Here is a 20,835-nt window from a genome sequence, read left to right as displayed (position 1 = left end):
CCACATCTTAGGAAAGATATATTGGCCTTGAAGGGAGTACAATAGAGGATTACAAGAATGATACCTGAACTTCAGGGATTACGTTATGAGGAGAAATTCTACAAATTATACCCTATTTCCTGAGAATTTCAAAGGTTAAGTGGCGATCTAACTGAAGTCTTCAAGATATTAACAGGAAAAGACAGAGAAAACAAAGATAAAATATTTTTACTGGCTGCGGATTCTAGAACCAGGGTGCATACTTTGATAAATAGGGCCAGAACGTTCAGGAGAGATGTTAGGAAGCACTTCTACACACAAGATTTTAGATGTTTGGAACTCTACCAAAATAGCAATGGATGCTGGATCAGTTATTAATTTTAAATCTGAGATAGATACATTTTTGTTAAGCAAAGGTATTAAGAGACAGATACCAAATGCAGGTAAATAGAGTTAGGTTACAGATCAACCATGATCTCATGGATCAGGCGTGAGGGGCTGAATGGCCTACTTATGTTCCTATGTTCCTAATTAGGTTTTATGGCCTTATTATGTTAGTGCCATTACATGTTTAGGGATCCTGATAATAAAGCAGCAATCTCACTAGACCAGTAATCCAGAGGCCCAGGCTAATGCCCGAGAGCCGTAGCAGCTGGTGCAATTTAAATTCACTTACAAAAAATTCTGGATTGTAAGCTATTCTTAGTAACTTTGACCGTGAGACTAACTGGTCTGCTAACATTATTCAGGGAAGGAAATCTGCTTCCTTACCTGGCTTGGCTTATATGTGAATCCACACTCTCAGTAATGTGGTTGACTCCTAACAACCTCTGAAATGATCTAGCAAGCAATTCAGTTCAAGCGTGATCAGGAATGAGCAACAAATTCTGTCCTTACCAATGAAGCCTAAATCCAGTGGAAGAATATATAGATAGAAGTTAAGTGGACTGCCAGTTTATGTCCACTCTGCCAGTTTATGTCCATTCTGCAGTTTATGCCTGTGCAGTGAGCAATTTATGAAGAAACCAAACTCTGTTATGACTTAGCTATAGAACATCCCACTCGTTTACAGTCAGCGCTTCACAATTGTGCTCTGCCTTTACTAAATGTGGGAACTTTCATCGAACACAGACACTGACCTGATGTCCTGGCCTGGACGGGCTTGTGTCAGAATCCTTACTTCCAGCTCTTCTGTGCCCTGCATAAAATAAACTGTAATGTGAGCCACAAGTATCACCATATCTTGTTATTCGTAAAGCATTATTGATGAGCTCTCAATGACATTCTGGAATGCGGCATGTGGAGCTCTCAGTGAGCTGTAATTTTTAGCCATACATTATGGCTTTTGATTTCTCTGTAATGATCAGATACATTGCATTGTAGACGTTGACAGCAACGTCCAGAGAATAAATGAGATAATACAGTGAAATTGATCTCTATGCTAGAAATTAACATGCGGCATTCTTTCTGCTGTCATATAGTGTTACATTAAAATAAAACAAATGGACACAAAAAATTGAAACATATATTTTATGGAACTTACTGAATGGAACAAACTACAACACACCGAAAAAAAAATATATTTGTAGGCATGTGTGCATGTTTCCTAATAAGAAAAAGGAATCATAAGCTTGACTGGCTACTAAAATGTAAGCACTGTTCATGGTGCCTAATAAAGAAGTTTAACAGCTATCTATGAACTTACCATGATTAGAAGTACATCATGCTGCATACATAAAGAATATCAATATGAAATGAACATAACAATATTGAAAATCTATCCTAATCCTCAACTGAAAAGATTTTGTAAATCAAAGAATCCTTGAATCCTTTACCAATATTTTTCTACCGGTTCCACATACTTGAACAGAAATGAAATCTTCAAAATTTACTTACATCATCTGACTCCCTAATCAGCTCTGTATCTTCAACCTGCACAACTGCATCTGCACCACAAGGTATCGGAGCCCCTGTTGTTACCCGCATCACCTGACCAGGCATCACTGTCTGAGTTGGCTGCAAAAACATGCAGGAATAAAAGAAAATCATCTTTGAGATTATTAGTCAAACTTCGAAAGCTTAGAGTGAGCAAATAATAATGAGCAAATATAAGATGCACAAAAAAGGGCAGATTTTATGGTCAGCAGTGAATTTCTTGCCACTGATTGAAAAGAAAACAGCCTACAAAGATTTAACAATCTCTGTGTCTTGGTATTTCCTCTTCCCAGGGCCTGTTTGGTTGGGCATGAAAGGGATCAGGTGGAGAAGCAACCAATCACACTGAAGTATTCGCATTGACTGTAAGCCACAAAGTAAAACCACAGATTGCTTTTACTTCTGACTTTATCTTTTAAAGACTTTATCTTTTAAATCATTGGGACATACACATGGGATTAATGCAGAAACTGAAACATAACAAACAAAACAGAACAAAAATTAAAATGCACAGAGGTTTTGTTCATTACAATGGAGAAGTGTGATGTTAAACAAGTATACATTGGGCAGTTTTATAGAGGCAACAGGACTTACAGCTAACAGCTAGAGAGAGAGCTATGTTGCCTTCTGTCAGCAGGTCCACTAGTATTAGATGCCAGAGAGCTTGGTCTTTTGTGGGATCAAGACCTAGCCCATCTTAGGATTGTTTTGCAGAATCTGGCTCTGCTTTTGCTCAGCAGCAGAGATCGTGGCCTGTTGCTCAGCTGACACACACTGGAGATCAATAATCATGAAGCGACACAGGCCAGAAGTAAGGGATGGTGGAAGGGCTTTCAGAGGATAGAGATTATGAGGGTGGAAAGTGTATGGTTCTGGGTTTTGCAGCAAGGACAGATGCCCTTCTGAGCATCAATACTCACCTGCTCGCCAGCCTGTGATTCACCAATAATGAATCGATCACCAGGGCCATCAGCAGCTGTAAAGAGTTAAAATACAGGACAGACATAATAAAAGCTGTTCAGATTGGATATGTAACTTTAACAGTTAGAAAAACAAGTATTATGTTAAGCTGTTTACCTCGCACAGCATAGCCATCCTTCACTGATGCTGGGAAAGGTGGCAAGTTGTCTTTTGCAAACACATCCTGTGCTAAGACTCGCCCCATGCCATCTAAAACACAAACAAATCAAACACCATTGTGATGATACTATGGCTTTAACAGGTGTATTTTGTCCTGGCTTTTTTTTTAAATGAAGGGAGTTTGAGACAGAGGTGGTGAGCAGTCTGTTCCCAACCAATGAAGTTAACAGCTGTGAGGCCTTGCGGTTCTTTTTGAAAGTTGCAACAACAGAAGCAGCATGAAGAGGTGAGGTCAAATTCCCACAGAACCAGAATTTGAGTTTGACTTTCAGGAGTTACTGGGTTCTTGAAACTGGATGTGGAAACTGTTATTCTTCTTTCTGTTGCAGTTTGTTGGGTTCTCTCCATGCTGTTAGAATTGCATGTGAGGCAACCTATATTACTGAATTTTCTTTTGTCAAGGGTGTGTTTATGGGATGTTACTGTATTAGAACAGTTTTTGTTTAATAGTTAAATAATCTATTATTCTGCTAAGTTTTACAGTAGAGATAAATTACTCCAATGCTTCTTTCTTTTGTTTGTATTTTAACTATAGTGTAAGAATAAAGTGCGTTTTGCTTCAAGCCTGGTAGTTTAACTAATCAAATTGCACCTGGAACACAACACCTTTAAAAATTTTGCCTTTAAAAGAAAAGAAATCATTGAGGTCTAGGCTATCCTCTAAATATATTTTGAGATGTTTGGTCTGGTCCATAACACTATCAATGAAGTTAAAAATTACATACCACCAGGTTATAGTCCAACAGATTTACTTAGAAGTACAAGCTTTCGGAGTGCTGTTCCTTCGTTGGTAACTAGTGGGACAGGATCATAGGACATAGCTACCTGATGAAGGAGCAACACTCCGAACATTCAAATAAACCTATTTTACAAATTACAAATATAACCTGGTATTGCGTGATTTTTTAACTTTGCCCATCCCAGTCCACACCGGCACCTCCACATCATGGCTACCATCAATGAAGTCACAGAAAGTGCATCCAGTCAGAAATTCCAAAATTTGAACACTATTTTATTATCCAATCCTTGTTTGCTGAAGTGGTACCGTAGCTATTACAAATGGTCCAGTTACCAGGAAAAGAAGGAATGCTTCCTACTGGCAATGGTTGCCAATGATTATTGTGGAAAAATGCTGTTAGAGCCAGGCAGGTTTAGACTCAGCCATGATGCATCTTGACACTTGACTTTTTCACTGCTATCCTCCCCAAAATCAAGCAAGTAAAGAAAAATGATGTTGAAGCTTCCAACCTGAACATGAATTTTCCTCCCTCCAATAGGGCTGCAGCTAACCAACCCTTATCCAAATACTTCATGTCTGAAACTGTTCCCTGCTCCACAATACCTCCTCTGAACCCTAATGCACATGTCACCTGAAGAGAAAGCTTTTAGTAGAACAGGGCGAGAGGTAGAAAGGCTCAAAAAGGGGCATTGAAGGAGTCTACTTTCCTTCCACTTGGTGGTCTGTTGAAAGCCTTGGTCTCCAATATGTTGTTAGGAATCCTATGATAAATATTTCATGACGTCTGATCCAGAAATCCGGGTCTGAAGTATGGCAGTAGGTACAAATCCTGCAAAAGTCTGAGGAATATCTATACAAGTTGTCTATACAATCATTGTGAAGGAGATCATGCATCTAACCAAACAGTGCGTGTTAGACTATTCCTATCGAGTGCCATTGCGCTCATAGTTATAACATAGTTGGAAGTGACAAATTCCTGTTATTGAAATGGGCTAAAAATAAGAAAGAAAATTCAGTTTCTTTACAGCCTTTATTTTAATTTTCAAGAAGAGGAGACATCAGTCTGAACTTTAAAAGTAGATAACAGTAGAAAGTCTAAAAACAGGTCTCTGTGCCTGAGGATAAATGACATCAATCTGAAGTCTTCTGTCAATGTGCTTAAAGTGAATATAAATGATTATTGATGTTTATCATCAGACTCCGATTCACAGGATGATGAGTCCAAATTTAAACAATACAAAAAAGCATTCAGCTGACTTACTAATCATATCAATGATACCAACAAACATTACATTATTTAAGGGGAGTGAGTTAAGTGCAGTGCATCATGTGTTGATAAATTGTCTCTCGCTTTTTAAAAGAGGACATTAGCCAAACTACAGTAAAGCTAAGCGTTTACACCCTCAAAAACCGTAATATCTACTATAAACCAATATTGCCAGTAAGGGAACTGAATACACAGCTAACCAGAGTTGAGCCAGTTGTCTTGAAGTCCTTAGAATGCTTTTTGATCTTCTTATGCTGCATTTAGCTTATGTAAAACACTACTTTATTTATATTCCAGAAAGCAAAAAGCTGTCCAGAGAAAACTAATGCCTCACCTGTTACTAATGCAGATATAGAGAGAATAAAGCAATAAACTTTAATAGCCTGTACAGGGTTGAGATGGAAACTACTGTTAAATTCACTGCTGCTTCTTCAGCAGCTGCAGCAGAAAATTAGGTTTCTAATTAAAGAAGGTTTTCCTTCAAGTTTCACCATTAATCTGTTTCTCCTTGCAAAATAACTCCTAAGGGATACAGTATACACTGGCTTCAGGCAAAAAGCCAAATGAATTATGGCAGATTGTTAGAATGAAATGTTAACTGGATAGAAATCTAATAAAAACGCAAGTAAAAAAATGATTTGATGTTGTTCAATTTATAGTCCACTTGAAATCGCTACAGTTATGGATGATTTCATTCCATTGCATGGTGCAAATAAACATTTTTCTAAGTAAAAGGTTTCTAAAGAACCATGGACGCTTCAATTTTGTTGTGCATACGACTTATGCATGCATCCAAGCGGGAAGAAAACATCACAAGTTTAGATACTGAAGGCAGCTACTAGGTTCCACAAATTCAATGTTTTTTTTTTAAATTAGAATAATCCCTGTCCTCCTTTTAATGTTCTTCCTCAGACCTTCATTCTATAACATGATGTCCAGTTATTTAATTTATGTATAAACTCAACTTCAATGGCATTTGCCTACTTCTTTTATTCTCCTTTATTCACTTCCAACTTCAACATCCAAATGGCCCTCTGCTCATGACAATACCACACATGGACTGCAGCAGTCAAGAATAACTAGGGATGGACAATAAATTCTGGCCAAGCCAGCGATAACCATCTCCCACAAGTGAATAAAATAAAAATTATGCGGCTGCTGCTTTGCTGAACTGCACCTAACTGCACCTTTGATGTCTCAGTCCCTAACAAACTCATTACGTTTGGTCACTCATGGCATTCCCTTTGAAATGCCCCTCATCTCCACCACATTAAGTCCTTGGGATGCAGATTTTAATAGAATATGGCAGAGAACCGGTTTAACCAACAATTGCCAAATTTGGACCTCTTAAACACTATTGGGTTCTTCTCTCATTTGTTAAAAACACTATTCATTATTCCAGAATCATCCTGGAATGCAAACATTGCCTCCAGCTTCTTTTCTCTCTTGCAAAATATCTCTTTTAAAAATCTCTCTTCTTTGCCTTCACCAAAAAGTGGAAGGAGCTCAAGGAATACTTTGACTCAAAGATTCATAAATCTAATCAGCTGTCTCCATGCCACTCCTTACCACGAGTCCAAATGGTCAAACTCTTATCTTTCTCTCCTATCTTGCTTAATACCTCTCTGAGCTCATTTTGTCCAACAATGCCTGTTCCCTCATTTCTATTCTCACTAAACCGATTACCCAACCTCCCTCTTTCTGACTTCCATATTGATTGATATTGTAAACAGTATACTTTCTTCAGGTGTTATCGCACGGTTCTCTCAATCTGCCATGCCACCTCCTTCTTGTAAAACAAATACTCTTGTCTACACAGTATCTGTAAACCAACATCCCATTTCTAACCGGCCCTTCCTCTCCAAAGACCTTGAATGTGTTGTCGCTTCCCAAATCTAATCCTATCTTTCCCAGAACTCTATGCTTGAATCACAGAAATCAGGTTGCCCCCCCCACCCCCGTACCACTGTACTGAAACAGCTCTCAGTGAAGTCACAAACAACATCCTACGTGACTGTTAATCCTTGCCTTTCTTTACTTGCAACCTTTGATATAGCCATGCTCATCCTCCTCCTCCCAACATCATCCAGCTGGATGGGGTGCTTACATCTGGCTCCAATCATATCTATCTAATCATTACCACAGAATCACTTACAATGGCTTCTCTTACCACTCCCACCCTATTACCTTTGACCTGTTCCAAGGATCAGTCCTTCACCTCTTATTTCTCAATGATATGCTTCCTCTTGGCAACACTGTTTAATTGCAGAATGTTATTTACATTCATCTCTATCTTACCACCACCTCTTTAACTTCCCTACTGATGTCAAATTTGGAAGCTGCTTATCTGACTAGTAGAGAAGCAGAAATATCCCCAGTCAAATAATCAGAAGAACAAAGCTGCGGTTTTTGGATCCCACTCCAATCTCTGTTTCTCAACTAACCATCCCATCCCTCTCCCTGATAATATTCTGAAATCAAGCTGGTCTATCTGCAACACTGGTGTCACAGTTGATCCGGAATTGAGCTTCCAACTTCATGAAGACCACCTGTTTTCAGCTCCATAACAATACCTGAATTTGTCTCTGCTTCAGCTCATCTGCTGTTGAATTCCTCATCAGTGCTTCTGTTACCTCCAGACTTGATCATTCCAATGAACTCCATACTGGCTTCCCATACCTTCTATTCCACAGACTCGTAGTCACTGAAAACTCTGAAGCCCATGTCTTAACTTGCAGCAAGTCCTGTTCCCCTGCCACCCTTGACTCCCAGAAGATCAATGTCTTGATTTTGAAATTCTCTCATTTAGTTTCAAATTGTTCCGTGGCCTCCCCCTCCCTTTTCTCTGTAGCCTCTTCCAGCTTCAAACTCAACCCCTCACCCGCCGACTCCAAAGATAGATCTGAACATCTAAGTTTGGATTCTTGTGCATCCCCGGTTTTAATTATTTCAACATTGGTGGCCTTGCCTTCAACTGCCTCAGCCCCAAGCTCAGAAATGTTCTTGTTATACCTCTTTGCTACTTTACCTCACTTTCCTGCTTTAAGGTGTCCCTTAAAATCTGTATCATTGATGAAGCTTTTGGTCGTATGATCTGATTTCTTCATTTGTGGCTCAGTATCACATTTCCTTCCATACTGCATCTTAGGATCTTCCAATAAGTAATATGAACATAGATGCTAGGAGTAGATATAGGCCACTCTGCCCCCCCAAACGTACTCTGCCGTTCAACATGATCATGGCTGATCAGATTATTCTATACTCCTGCCTCCCCATAAAAATCCCTTTGCTTCCTTACTTATCAAGAATCTATCTGATCTGCAACTGCAATGTGGTTTTTTGCCTCCAGCAGGATATTTTTAGCCAGTGAGGCAATACTTAAGTCCTGGGAGCTGTGATAAAGGCTAGCATTAAAAGACAGAAAAAGGTGGAACATCACCCAGAGTTATCCAGAAGCTTCAATGGCAGAGATTTCACTTTATTATCTGCAATATTAAGCAGTGTACTTATAAATGCAATTTATTCAATCTTGCAACTTGACTTTAAAGCCAGCCTTCGTTCGAGGTTGGACGTTAAGACTGCATCTGACAGGATTATTAAATATTTTTCCCCAGGACAGGAGAAATGTGTTTGTTGGTTTGGTGAACTAATGAATTAGTCCAAGAGTAAATTTAGAGAGGAAGCATTTTACAATGGAAGCACTAGGTTTGTAGGTGCAATAAATTGAGCTGGCAATTCTAAAGAGGTTTCCTCTTATAACAGTAAGCATTCCTTCAGATACTCCGAAAGAGGTGTACTTATATTTACTTTTATTCTGTTCTAAATGTAATTTTAATTTTCTTTTGGGGACTCAACACATAAATGAAACAGTTTGAGGTTCACACAGGGTTTCAGTCTTTCAGTCATGCTTTTGCTGTCAAATTAAAATTCCTTATGAGCAACTTCCCTGTGAACTTACAAGTTTTCACTCAGCAACATTCAAACATGAAATGATCCCAAAAGATAACACAGGATGGTGACAATGTAGTAGAGAGTATTAATAGATCTTTTTATATCATGCATTGACAATATTGTCATGTACAGACCAAGCATATGTTCTTGATGAACACAGACTCAAACAACAGCAAATTGTTTTTAAACGATAAGCTGAGGGGAGGAGGCTATTCTGCACATGAACTAATTGTTGTGCGTTTCAAATGATGTACCCAGTTTACCTAATTTCAAGGGATTAGTAGATATCAACTAACATGGACGTGAAATCTAAGTATGAAATCCACAATCAAGTATTCTTGATTGCACTCAGCCTTTTTCTGCACGAACATTCTTTTTATTCATATACATGAATACGTGCTGGGCGAGCATTCATTGTCCATCACCCTTGAGAAAGGGAGGTGATAACTTCTTGAAACACTCCACTCCATTTGATGTAGACATCCACAATGCTGTTCAGGAGGGAGTTCCATGATTTTGACCCAGTGATATATTTCCACATCAGGATGGGGAGTGCCTTAGATGGAATCTTGCAAGTGGCAATGCGCCCATGATACTATGATCAGCTGTTTCATACAAGTTCACCTACTGACACACTTGACTCAGCACATTCGCCAGAACCAAGTCCAGAACAATGCCTCTTTTTTCATTCAGTTGCAAACGTGAATACACTTCAGGATTTCATTCCTCACTCTTCTTCATGCCTTCGTTGACACATTCTTGTATTAGAACTCTTGATGAATTGATTGGTTTCATGTTTTTCCTCATAGACTTTGAATCTCCTGCAACCTATTGAGAAAATTTCAGGATGCTTCAAATCTACACTGACGTTCATTTCGGTGAGGCCATCTTCAGATGGCACGTGAAAGAAGTCTTTCTGATGTATTCACTCACCAAGAAAGAATGGTAGAGCTACCAATACATTCTTTTGAAGATAGGATTCCCTCTTAAGTTTCATCAAATTTATTTCAAACCAACAGTCCCAATTTTGCCCTTTCTCAGTTGTTGGCTTCTGGAAGTAGTTATTTACATTTTAAAAACTTGCCCCTTTCACTCATGAATCAAAGAAAAATCTTTATCATAGTGAATTGTTGATCAAAAGAATCTCTCAACTCTCACTGAAGAATTATCTCCATACCAAGATTTGGAGGAAGCTTCTCCTCTTCCAGTTACCATGAGGTTTTCAAATAAGTTATACATCTTTTATATCTCTTATGGACACAATGTATTTGAAAATACTAATTTGATAAACAGAACATTGAGTTAATTGTTAGTTGATTAGTTTCTCTTTCCAATATGAAAGGTCTTTTAATTACATTCTCAGGAATCAACTGTTAAGTGATAAAATCACTGCATTATTGTTTCAAATTTAAGCCTAGACTCAAAACAGTCCTTCATGGTGAGACTTTTTCCTAGTTTAAGATTGAGTGTTTCAGTACTTGCAATGTGGTCTATATGATTGTTACAGAATAGAATGTGAAAATGAAACTGTGAAGTGATAGCTAGCCTTTTAAAACAGCTTGAGTTAAACTTGCGAATATACAATGTGACAGCAGTGAACATTGAGAAGCAAATGATCTCTACTGTATGTGCTGTATATGCATGAGTAATGTTCCCTTATATGTAAAAGTCAACCCTGACTTATGGCTATACACTCTCTCACCTTTCATAATGTATTGGTCAACCTCTAAAACTCCAAACTCTTTGCATTTCCCACCTTTGAATCACTGCGACAGCAAAGCAATGCTTGGATGTGGATTTCAACCTCTCCAGAATGCTACTCATGTAAGAGTCAATTCCCTACATTTTTAATTAAAGATTTAGTCTCAGGAACTCAACTTCTACACAAGTGTACACATTTTTCAAACACACTATCTTGAGGTTGTTTGGAAAAGGACAAGTTTCAAAGTATTGAGACTGGATTTGACCCAGAAAATTGGAATCAAAGATAGACTGCTAAAATATGTAACAAAGCTTTAAAGAGGAGGCAGCATTTAAAGAGGATCTGGTTTGTAAGCAATCTACTTATATTTCTGCAAAAATAAAAAATAAGTCAGCCGAACCAGTGGTTCCTGGATCATGAAAAATGCAAGATGAACCAGGTAAAGGTGTTGTATAGACTATTGTCAAGTTGATAATGTGAGAGAGAACCAGACTGAATATAGAACATATTTTTACAGGGGACGTGAATGGTGCTAGTGAGGCTGGTATTTGTTGCCAATCCCCAATTACCTTTGTATTGATTGACTCCTGAGGCCATTTCAGAGGGCAGTTATGAATCAACCACATGGTGGTTCTGCAGTCACATGTAGTACTTTAAGTAAGGAAGGCAGATTTCCTTCCTTAGAGCAGAGATGTTTAAGAGGAGATTTCACAAGGTTGTTCAAAATTATGATAGGTTTAGGTAGAGTGAGTAGAGGGTCATTGTCCAATTTATAGAAGCATTTAAAACCAGAGGACACCAATTAAAGGAATGGGCAAAATAACCAAATACAATATTTAAAAAAAGTCTTGCTTACATACTCGGATCTGGAAGACATTGTCTGAAACAGTAGTCAAGGCAGATTCAATCAAAACTTTCTAAAGGAAATGAGTGAAGTACATGAAGGGGGAAAATGCAGGGCTGTGGAGAAGGTACTGCATATACCTTTACTTAGATTTCTCTTGCAGACAACTAGCATGGAATTGAGGCCAAATGGCCCATTCTACTCTAATTGTTCTTTGATTCCATATTAGACCTGATAGATTTTATAATCAATGTCCATCTAACAATCTGAGCTGAGGGTTTATATATTACTAAGTTCTTAGCGAAGTTTGAGAAGATTTGTAGCTCAGGTTGAGGTTCTGGATGTAGGTTTGCTCGCTGAGCTGGACGGTTCATTTCCAGACGTTTCGTCACTCTACTAGGTAACAGCTTCAGTGGACGTCCGGACGAAGCACTGCTGATAAGTTCTGCTTTCTTTTTTATATGTTTGGGTTCCTTTGGGTTGGTGATGTCATTTCCTGTTCTTTCTCTCAGGGGATGGTAGATGGAGTCTAACTCAATGTGTTTGTTGATAGAGCTCCGGTTGGAATGCCATGCTTCTAGGAATTCTCGTGCATATCTCTGTTTGGCGTATCCTACGATGGATGTGTTGTCCCAGTTGAAATGGTGTCCTTCCTTATCTGTATGTAAGGATACTAGTAAGAGAGGGTCATGTCATTTTGTGGAGAAAGTGAGGTCTGCAGATGCTGGAGATCAAAGTTGAAACTTTATTGCTGGAACAGCACAGCAGGTCAGGCAGCATCCAGGGAACAGGAGATTCGACGTTTCGGGCACAGGCCCTTCTTCAGGAATGAGCAGAGAGTGTTCAGCAGGAGAAGATAAAAGGTAGGGAGGAGGGACTTGGAGGAGGGGAGTTGGAAATGTGATAGGTGGAAAGAGGTCAAGGTGAGGGTGATAGGTCGGAGTAGGATGGAGGCGGAGAGGTCAAGAAGAAGACTGCAGGTCAGGAAGGCGGTGCCGGGCTGGAAGGATCCGGCTGAGACAAGGTGGGGGGAGGGGGGATGAAGAAACTGGTGAAGTCCAAGTTCATCCCCTGCGGTTGGAGGGTTCCCAGTCGGAAGATAAGACGCTCCTCCTCCGACCGTCGGGTTGTTGTGGTTTGGCGGTGGATGAGTCCAATGACCTGCATATCCTCGGTGGAGTGGGAGGGGGAGTTGAAATGCTGTGCCACAGGTTGGTTGGGTTGGTTCGTCCGGGTGGCCCAGAGGTGCTCTCTGAATCGCTCCGCAAGTAGGCGGCCTGTCTCCCCAATATAGAGGAGGCCACACCGGCTGCAGCGGATGCAGTAGATGATGTGGGTGGAGGTGCAGGTGAATCTGTGGCGGATATGGAAGTTTCCCTTGGGGCCTTGGAGAGAAGTGAGGGGGGAGGTGTGGGCGCAAGTGTTGCACCTCCTGCGGTTGCAAGGGAAGGTGCCGGGGGTGGTGGTTGGGTCGGTGGGGGGTGTGGATCTGACAAGGGAGTCGCGGAGGGAGTGGTCTCTACGGAAAGCTGATAGGGGAGGGGAGGGAAATATATCCTTGGTGCTGGGGTCTGTTTGGAGGTGGCGGAAGTGACGGCGGATGATGCGCTGTACATGGAGATTGGTGGGGTGGTAGGTGAGGACCAGTGGGGTTCTGTCCTGGTGGCGGTTGGAGGGGCGGGGCTCAAGGGCGGAGGAGCGGGAAGTGGAGGAGATGCGGTGGAGGGCACCGTCGACCACGTCGGGGGGGAAATTGCGGTCCTTGAAGAAGGAGGCCATCTGTGTTGTACGTATTTTGAACTGGTCCTCCTGGGAGCAGATGCGGCGGAGACGAAGGAATTGGGAGAATGGGATGGCGTTTTTACAGGGGGCAGGATGGGAGGAGGTGTAGTCCAGGTAGCTGTGGGAGTCGGTTGGTTTGTAGTAGATGTCCGTGTTGATTCGGTCATCTGAGATAGAAACAGAAAGGTCTAGGAAGGGGAGGGAGGAGTCCGAGACTGTCCATAACCTCATCACCTCAGGGGACCTCCCATCCACCGCCTCCAACCTCATAGTCCCACAACCCCGCACCGCCCGTTTCTACCTCCTGCCCAAAATCCACAAACCTGACTGCCCCGGACGACCCATCGTCTCAGCCTGCTCCTGCCCAACCGAACTCATCTCGGCATACCTCGACACGGTCCTGTCCCCATTAGTCCAAGAACTCCCCACCTACGTTCGTGACACCACCCACGCCCTCCACCTCCTCCAGGATTTCCGCTTCCCCGGTCCCCAACGCCTCATCTTCACCATGGACATCCAGTCCCTGTACACCTCCATCTCCCATCACAAAGGACTCAAAGCACTCCGCTTCTTCCTTTCCCGCCGTACCACCCAGTACCCTTCCACCGACACCCTCCTTCGACTGACTGAACTGGTCCTCACCCTGAACAACTTTTCTTTCCAATCCTCCCACTTTCTCCAAACAAAAGGAGTAGCCATGGGCACCCGCATGGGCCCCAGCTATGCCTGCCTCTTCGTAGGGTATGTGGAACAATCCATCTTCCGCAACTACACTGGCCCCACCCCCCATCTTTTTCTTCGCTACATTGATGACTGTATCGGCGCTACCTCGTGCTCCCACGAGGAGGTTGAACAGTTCATCCACTACACTAACACCTTCCACCCCGACCTCAAATTCACCTGGACAGTCTCGGACTCCAGGGTTTCTGGACGTGTTTTGTCTGCTTGTTTGGGTTTGTTGCTGAGAAATTGGCAGACTGTGTTCATTGCTAAGTTCCTAAAGTTTGAGTTTAGGCTTCAATTTAATCAATTATGCATTGACTTTATCATGTAACAGTTGATTTCTGAGAATATCAGCACATAGAGCCATACAGCACGGAAACAGACCCTTCGGTCGAACTCTTCTGCAGTAGAGTCCTATGGAAATGAGAGTTCGTAATGTTATTACAAATGGCACTGGATTCAATAGCATGGGTCCAAATATTCTGACAGTCAGATAGTCATTGCTTGCAAAACCTCAGAAGCAGCAGACTTTGTGGGAAATGCTACAGAAATTTAAGATTCCAATAGGACAGCATGGTGGCTTAGTGGTTAGCACTGCCGCCTCACAGCATCAGGGTCCCAGGTTCGATTCCAGCCTCGGGTGACTGTCTGTGTGGAGTTTGCACATCCTTCCTGTGTCTGCGTGGGTTTCCTCCCAGAGTCCAAAGATGTGGTCAGGTGAATTGGCTATGCTAAATTGCCCATAGTGTTAGGTGCATTAGTCAGAGGGAAATGGGTCTGGGTGGGTTACTCTTCTGAGAGTCGGTGTGGACTGGTTGGGCCGAAGGGGCTGTTTCCACACTGTAGGGAATCTAATCTAATAGGCAATTCCCCTGCACTGGGAACCCTTTGAAAGAAGCCCTCAAAAGGTAGAGAATTTGGAGAGTTCCACTTCAATTAATATTTACCTCAGACTAGATTTTACATCATTTAACTTTATAACTCCTGGACAACTATTCAGTTGACCCCGAACATAGCACATAGGCCCTCACAATTGCATTTTGCCTAACCTTTTATACCTACATCCCCCACCCCTCCCCAACCCAGCATGATTCCAGCCCACCCACCACTCCTAGATGCTGCCAGCCTAATTCCCCCACCAGTCGCCACTGGCCTGAACTCCTGAAGACCCAAAACATTAAGTCCGATTCCCCTGATAGTCCCGACAACCCCTCTCCCGCTGCAGCACAAACCCACTACCCCCGACAACCTACCTGAAGTAATCTATCACTTCCCTGCTATTCTACCCACTTGGCACCCTCAATCCATACCTTGTACATCCTTACCCTTTTACAACAGCTGTCAAAGCGGGCATTTAAATCTCAGAACACAGCACACTGACAATAAAAGGAGGCATGGTTTGACTGTTCTGTACTATAGAGGAGCAGTTTGATTTTGAAAACTCTTCACATTTCTGAAGGAGTTAGAATTGGAATTCTGGTGGAGCTGAGAGCTAACAGAAAGAACAATAGGAGCGAGTGGCAATCTGATGGTGAATACCAGCTCAGAATATCCAGGCCATGAAACCTACCAATCACTCTCTGAAAGACAATGAGTTTAAACTTAAACCTGAACTGTAGCTAGCAAGCTTTAGATTTTCATTTCTTTGATTTTTTTAATGAACATTTATAAATATACAGTGCATTGGCTTAACTGAAAAGGTGATGGTAAATCTTATTAGGCACTAGTTTATATTTCATAAGATTAAGAAATGACTTCTTCACCTTGTAAGATACATGTTACAAAAATAATTCTCCAAAAAATATTCATCATATTAATAAATATTACATTAATTCTACAGTGGTATTAAAACTGTTGTTAATCTTTGAGATTCATATGCTAATATGTGGTCAATGTTTAAAACAAATCACTGCAGTACAACCCGTTAACATAGCTTTTCAGGCAAACATCTCAGCAGAACCTCAATGTTATCAAAGCATAATGATTTTTCCTGTTGTCAAAGCTAAACATTTTTCCACCTCCCAATTTTGAAGACAATTTAGATGTCAAATTGGAGCAAAGCCCCCAGAAATCTCAAGAATCCGTGTGAGATCTGAATAATAAAACATCTATTTTCCATCTTCATAACAGAGTAGAAATACACAGACTCATAGGTCACCTCATTAGAATCCATTAATTACTAAAGGATGAATTATTGCCAATCTTCATGGGCCAGCTAGCACTCAAAAACCGTAAGTCAGTGATTGGTAAAATGATTAATGTACTCTGTACAGCAGCATACATAACTAGCGTAAAAGCTTCTGAAATTAACAGGGCTTGTTGTAGAATATAATTATTTGAATTGAGTAGTGAACAATGAAGTAGTGAGGTATAACCCTTAAATGCCTTGAAAAACAAAGTTTCAATCTAACTCTTCCATTTTCCTACTGGTCAAGTGTTATTCAATTGCAACTTTCTTCTTAAACTTTCTCCCATGACAGAGCACCAGATGCCAATCTTCCATCCATTGACTCAGAAAGGCAGTCAACATAATCAAAGACCTCTCCCACCCTGGTTATAACCTCTTCTATCGGGCAGAAGGTACAAACGTTTCATAGAATGTACCAACAGATTCAAGAACAGCTCCTTTCCTGCTGTTATTAGACTTCTGAATGGACTTCTCAAATTTAAAATTTAATGTCGACCTCACTCTTTGTGCATCTTCCCTGCAGCCGTAACATTGTATTCCTCGCTCTGTTCTATTACCCCTATGCACTTTGTATGGTATGATCTGCCTGTACTGAACGCAAAACAAAACTGCTCACTGTACTTAGGGACATGTAACAATAATAAATCAAATCAAATCAAAATATGACTGACATCATTTCATACTCTCACCACAACAGAGTAGAGCCTAACCTATGTTCTCCAACAAATGTTGGATTAAATCCATAATGCAGTTGTCTCATATTTAGAGCAACATAATAACTCTTTGCTTTTAGGATCATGAACTCAGATCTCGTCCAAATCAATTTACTTCCTTCATTAATATTTCAAATTCAGCAATTGTAATCTTTCATTAATTTTCTTTGAGTATTCAAGCTGGAGTAAATGGCAAAAATAGGATTAGATTAGATTACTTACAGTGTGAAAACAGGCCCTTTGCCCCAACAAGTCCACACCAACCTGCCAAAGTGCAACCACCCAAACCCATTCCCCTACATTTACCCCTTCACCTAACATTATGGGCAATTTAGCCTGGCCAATTCACCTAACCTGCACATTTTTGGACTGTGGGAGGAAACTGGAGCACCCGGAGGAAACCACACGCAGACAAGGGGAGAATGTGCAAACTCCACACAGTCAGTCGCCTGAGGCGGCAATTCAACCCGGGTCTCTGGTGCTGTGAGGCAGCAGTGCTAACCACTGTGCCACCATGCTGCCCACTAAAAGGGCAGCCATAACAAAGGAAAAGGGGTTCACTCTGGCTGCCAGTGTGTATTAGCAACAAGATATACTGCAGCAACTTGCCTAGGTTTCTTCAGCAGTACCTTCCAAACCCTCAAGCTCCATGATCTCGAATGTCCAAGGCAGCAGGTTCATAGGAACACTAGCAGCAGGAAGTTCTCCTCCAGATTCCATACTACCCACCTTCGACATAAATTGCCATTCTCTCATTCCTGTTAAATCAAAATTCTAGACTGTTCTACCCCACCCCACTTTGGAATCATTTTTGTCAAATGAGAGGGCTGTCTCATGAACACTGCTCATTACTACCTTCTTAAGGAAATCTAGGGATATGCAATAGGTGCTAGCTGTGCCAAAGACCCCTGAAAGTGAATACTTTTTAAAACATACCCAAGGTGCTTAGTGAAGAAGTTTAAAACGGATGCAAGGGTGAGGATAATAAAATTCAACTGGCAGCTCTCCCTTCAGGAGACTCATCTGTCTACAATGATATGATGTACTTTTATGACTTCAGCCAATTTTATGGGTTGCACCCTTCAGCATATCACAAGCTTGTAATGGATGTGCCTTCTTAATTCATTGACTCAGAAATATCACTAACGTTTTTCCAAGCTATCATTCAATTGTTTCTTAAAAGATTCCAGGCTTTCATCTCTACAACTCTTACATGTTTATTTCAGACCTTGGTCAAGGAGAATTCCTCAACATCATTTCTAAATATGCATGTATCTGGTTTGAAACTATGTCCCTTTATTTTTAATTTAAGTTTAAAATAATTTTCCATATTCATCTCTTTAATTCCTTTTAATCTCTGAAAAAACACCTCTCTGATAACTTCTTCCCCCAGTTTTTTTCTTATATGTAGGCCCTTGATGCAAGGATTCAGCCTTTGGGCTCTTTGTACTTCCTCCAATGCTTCTGTATCTCCCTTGTGGCTTGATGACCAGAGCAGTATACTGTACCCATGGTGTGGTCTGATTAGAGTGGCCCAAGGTTTGAACATGTCTTCCTTAAGACTTGGGTTCAATCATTTGCTTATGTTTTTCAACATTCAATTGACACTACCCTTTCATATTTCAGCAGCAGCAGCTTCAGGAGATCAATTTTCCACTGAGGGAGACTTCTAGGAAAGCTGGGAGGTTTGATACTCTGGGATACAGGTTGGGTAGTAACTGCATTGAGAGAGTGACATAATGATGCAAAAACCCTGAAGGTGTAAGTGGAAATTACAATAGTATGGATTGAGACAGGGTAGCATGGGATGGAGTGACATTTGAGGGTGAAGAAAGTAAAGCACTTAAATCTCTACTGCTGGGGAGATATGGGCATAACCTCATTGCAAATTCAAAGTACAAACCAGGGAATGGTTTAGTTGTTGGCACACCTTCCCACCTCTGTTAAATCTGGCAGGGGATAGATTGAAGGTGGACTTGGATCTTCAGTCAGGTTTTGGGCCAGTTATGTGGGAAGTGGAGCTGGATGCAACACAAAAAAAGTGGATAATTCTAAAAGAATGTATTTCTTGTATATCCCAATGAGAAGTAAAAAAAATCATTCTAATGAAAAAAAGCCACAAGGACTATATGTAGAATTACTTAGATAACTTGCGCACCAAAAGAATTATACTTAATCTTGCTGAAGTACCAATACTCATTCAAATATGGGAAAAAATACAAAGCATTAGAATAGGGAATGCAAAGGTTACTCATCTCCTAAGCAAAGTAAAACTATATGTTTTCTTGGTTAATACGAGTGTGTCAGAGTTCTTTCCAATTCCGTGACACCAAACACTCTATTTGCAAGCTGTTGACACTTTTAATAAATATCTGAATCAGATTATTCCGAAGACGCAGTTTGTCTAGTGAATATAAGGTATCAAGTTTGTCTCGTAACCTGACGAGCAAAGGCTTTGCTTTCCTCTACGTCGCCACACTGGAGGGAAAGTGGAGATAAAGGATCCAAAATTTTGAACTGAGGATTTTGATAAAGACTTACAGCATAATGCATTGTCACAGTTCCAATGTTTCTTGTTCAGAATTTTAGCTCCATTAAGCTTTGTCCAAAGCTTCCAGTTGCTGTGTCAAAGACCTCTCCCAAGACTTTCATCTTTTGACATGTAGAGTGACATGAATCCAAGATCATGGTTGAAGCTGTCATCATGGGTATGGAACTTGGCTATCAGTTTCTGCTTGGCAATTCTGCATTGTTGTGTATCCTGAAGGCCGTCTTGGAGTATGCTTACCTGAAGATCGGAGGCTGAATGTGCTTGACTGCTGAACTGTTTCCTGATGGGAGGGAACACTCTTGTATGGTGATTGTTGCAGCCTCAACCGTGACCTTGGATTCATGTTGCACTACATGTAACCACACCATACTGTTCTGTTTGTAAAATGTTCCTTCCTGATCTGTTTTGACATCATCACCTTCATAACTTATGATTTTTCTACCTTAATTTGTTTGTACATTTTGGATTACTTGCAGCTTTAGATAGACCTTCGTCATGTGACTCTTATATCTATCATGTTATTCCAGCTATTTGGTTTGTCTCTAGCACCATGTTATTTTTGATTTTTTATAATTATCTCTTTACCTTAATTAATCAGATCATAGGTTATCCCTTTACTTTCTGTTCAGCTGTTCACACTTTACTCACACCATTTGACAGTCTTGATCATCTGCAAAGACTTGTTATTTAGCTTGTCAACATTTCACTCACATCATTTGTATTATCTTTTGACACTGTTAATTACCTAGAATTATCTTGCAATGATCTTTTCACCTATAAATTCTGTGACTGTGCACTACATAACGTGATGGAGAAGTGCTCAGAAAGCTTGTAATTTTGAATAAACCTGTTGGATTATAACCTGGTCTAATGAGTCTTATGTGTTCCCATTAGGGTGAAATATGGGAGCAACAAGCCAAGACAACATTGGAACTTTTGCAATATTCAAGACTGAATAAAAATGAAGAGAGAGTTTTTAACAGAATAAAGAAAGCAAATCAATGGAGGACGCAATGGAGTACTGAAAGTGCATAGACTTAAGAAAGCAATGACAAGACAAAGAAGAGACAAGGTTAGTGAGAATCCCAAGGTATTCTACAACTATTTCAAGGGGTAGAGGTTAACCTGGGAAAGAATAGGGCCCATTAGGGACCCAGGGGAATTCTATGTACAGAACCAGAGGATATTAGTAAAGTGTTAACCAGGGACTTCACATCTGTCTTCACTTTGGAGGAGGAGCATGTTGATACAGAATTCAAGAAGAGGGTCTGTGCAGCTCTTGAGCAGTTTAACATAGGGAGTGAGGACTTATTGGAGGTTT

General features: G+C 40.8%; 1 protein-coding gene across 30 annotated transcripts in view; it reads right to left on the bottom strand.

The window, feature by feature from the left end:
* LOC122553706 (gephyrin) overlaps positions 1 to 20,835 on the bottom strand; it is a 540,724-nt gene that overhangs the window by 89,842 nt on the left and 430,047 nt on the right. For 15 of the 30 annotated variants that reach the window (XM_087989971.1, XM_087989980.1, XM_087989981.1 and 12 more), the window contains 5 exons: positions 2,992 to 3,084; positions 2,835 to 2,890; positions 1,876 to 2,028; positions 1,685 to 1,705; positions 1,119 to 1,177 (listed from right to left, as the gene is read on the bottom strand). In XM_087989971.1, the coding sequence (XP_087846097.1) occupies positions 1,119 to 1,177; positions 1,685 to 1,705; positions 1,876 to 2,028; positions 2,835 to 2,890; positions 2,992 to 3,084 (382 nt within the window). The remainder of the gene's footprint in view (positions 1 to 1,118; positions 1,178 to 1,684; positions 1,706 to 1,875; positions 2,029 to 2,834; positions 2,891 to 2,991; positions 3,085 to 20,835) is intronic. The other 15 variants (XM_087989972.1, XM_087989976.1, XM_087989986.1 and 12 more) reach the window with 3 other exon arrangements.

Source organism: Chiloscyllium plagiosum, unplaced genomic scaffold, assembly GCF_037043375.1.
Source record: "Chiloscyllium plagiosum isolate Xiang-an unplaced genomic scaffold, Cpla_swu_hap1 HiC_scaffold_8, whole genome shotgun sequence".
In the NCBI taxonomy this organism is placed as follows: Eukaryota; Metazoa; Chordata; class Chondrichthyes; order Orectolobiformes; family Hemiscylliidae; genus Chiloscyllium; species Chiloscyllium plagiosum.
This window is presented reverse-complemented; position numbering and strand designations above follow the sequence as displayed.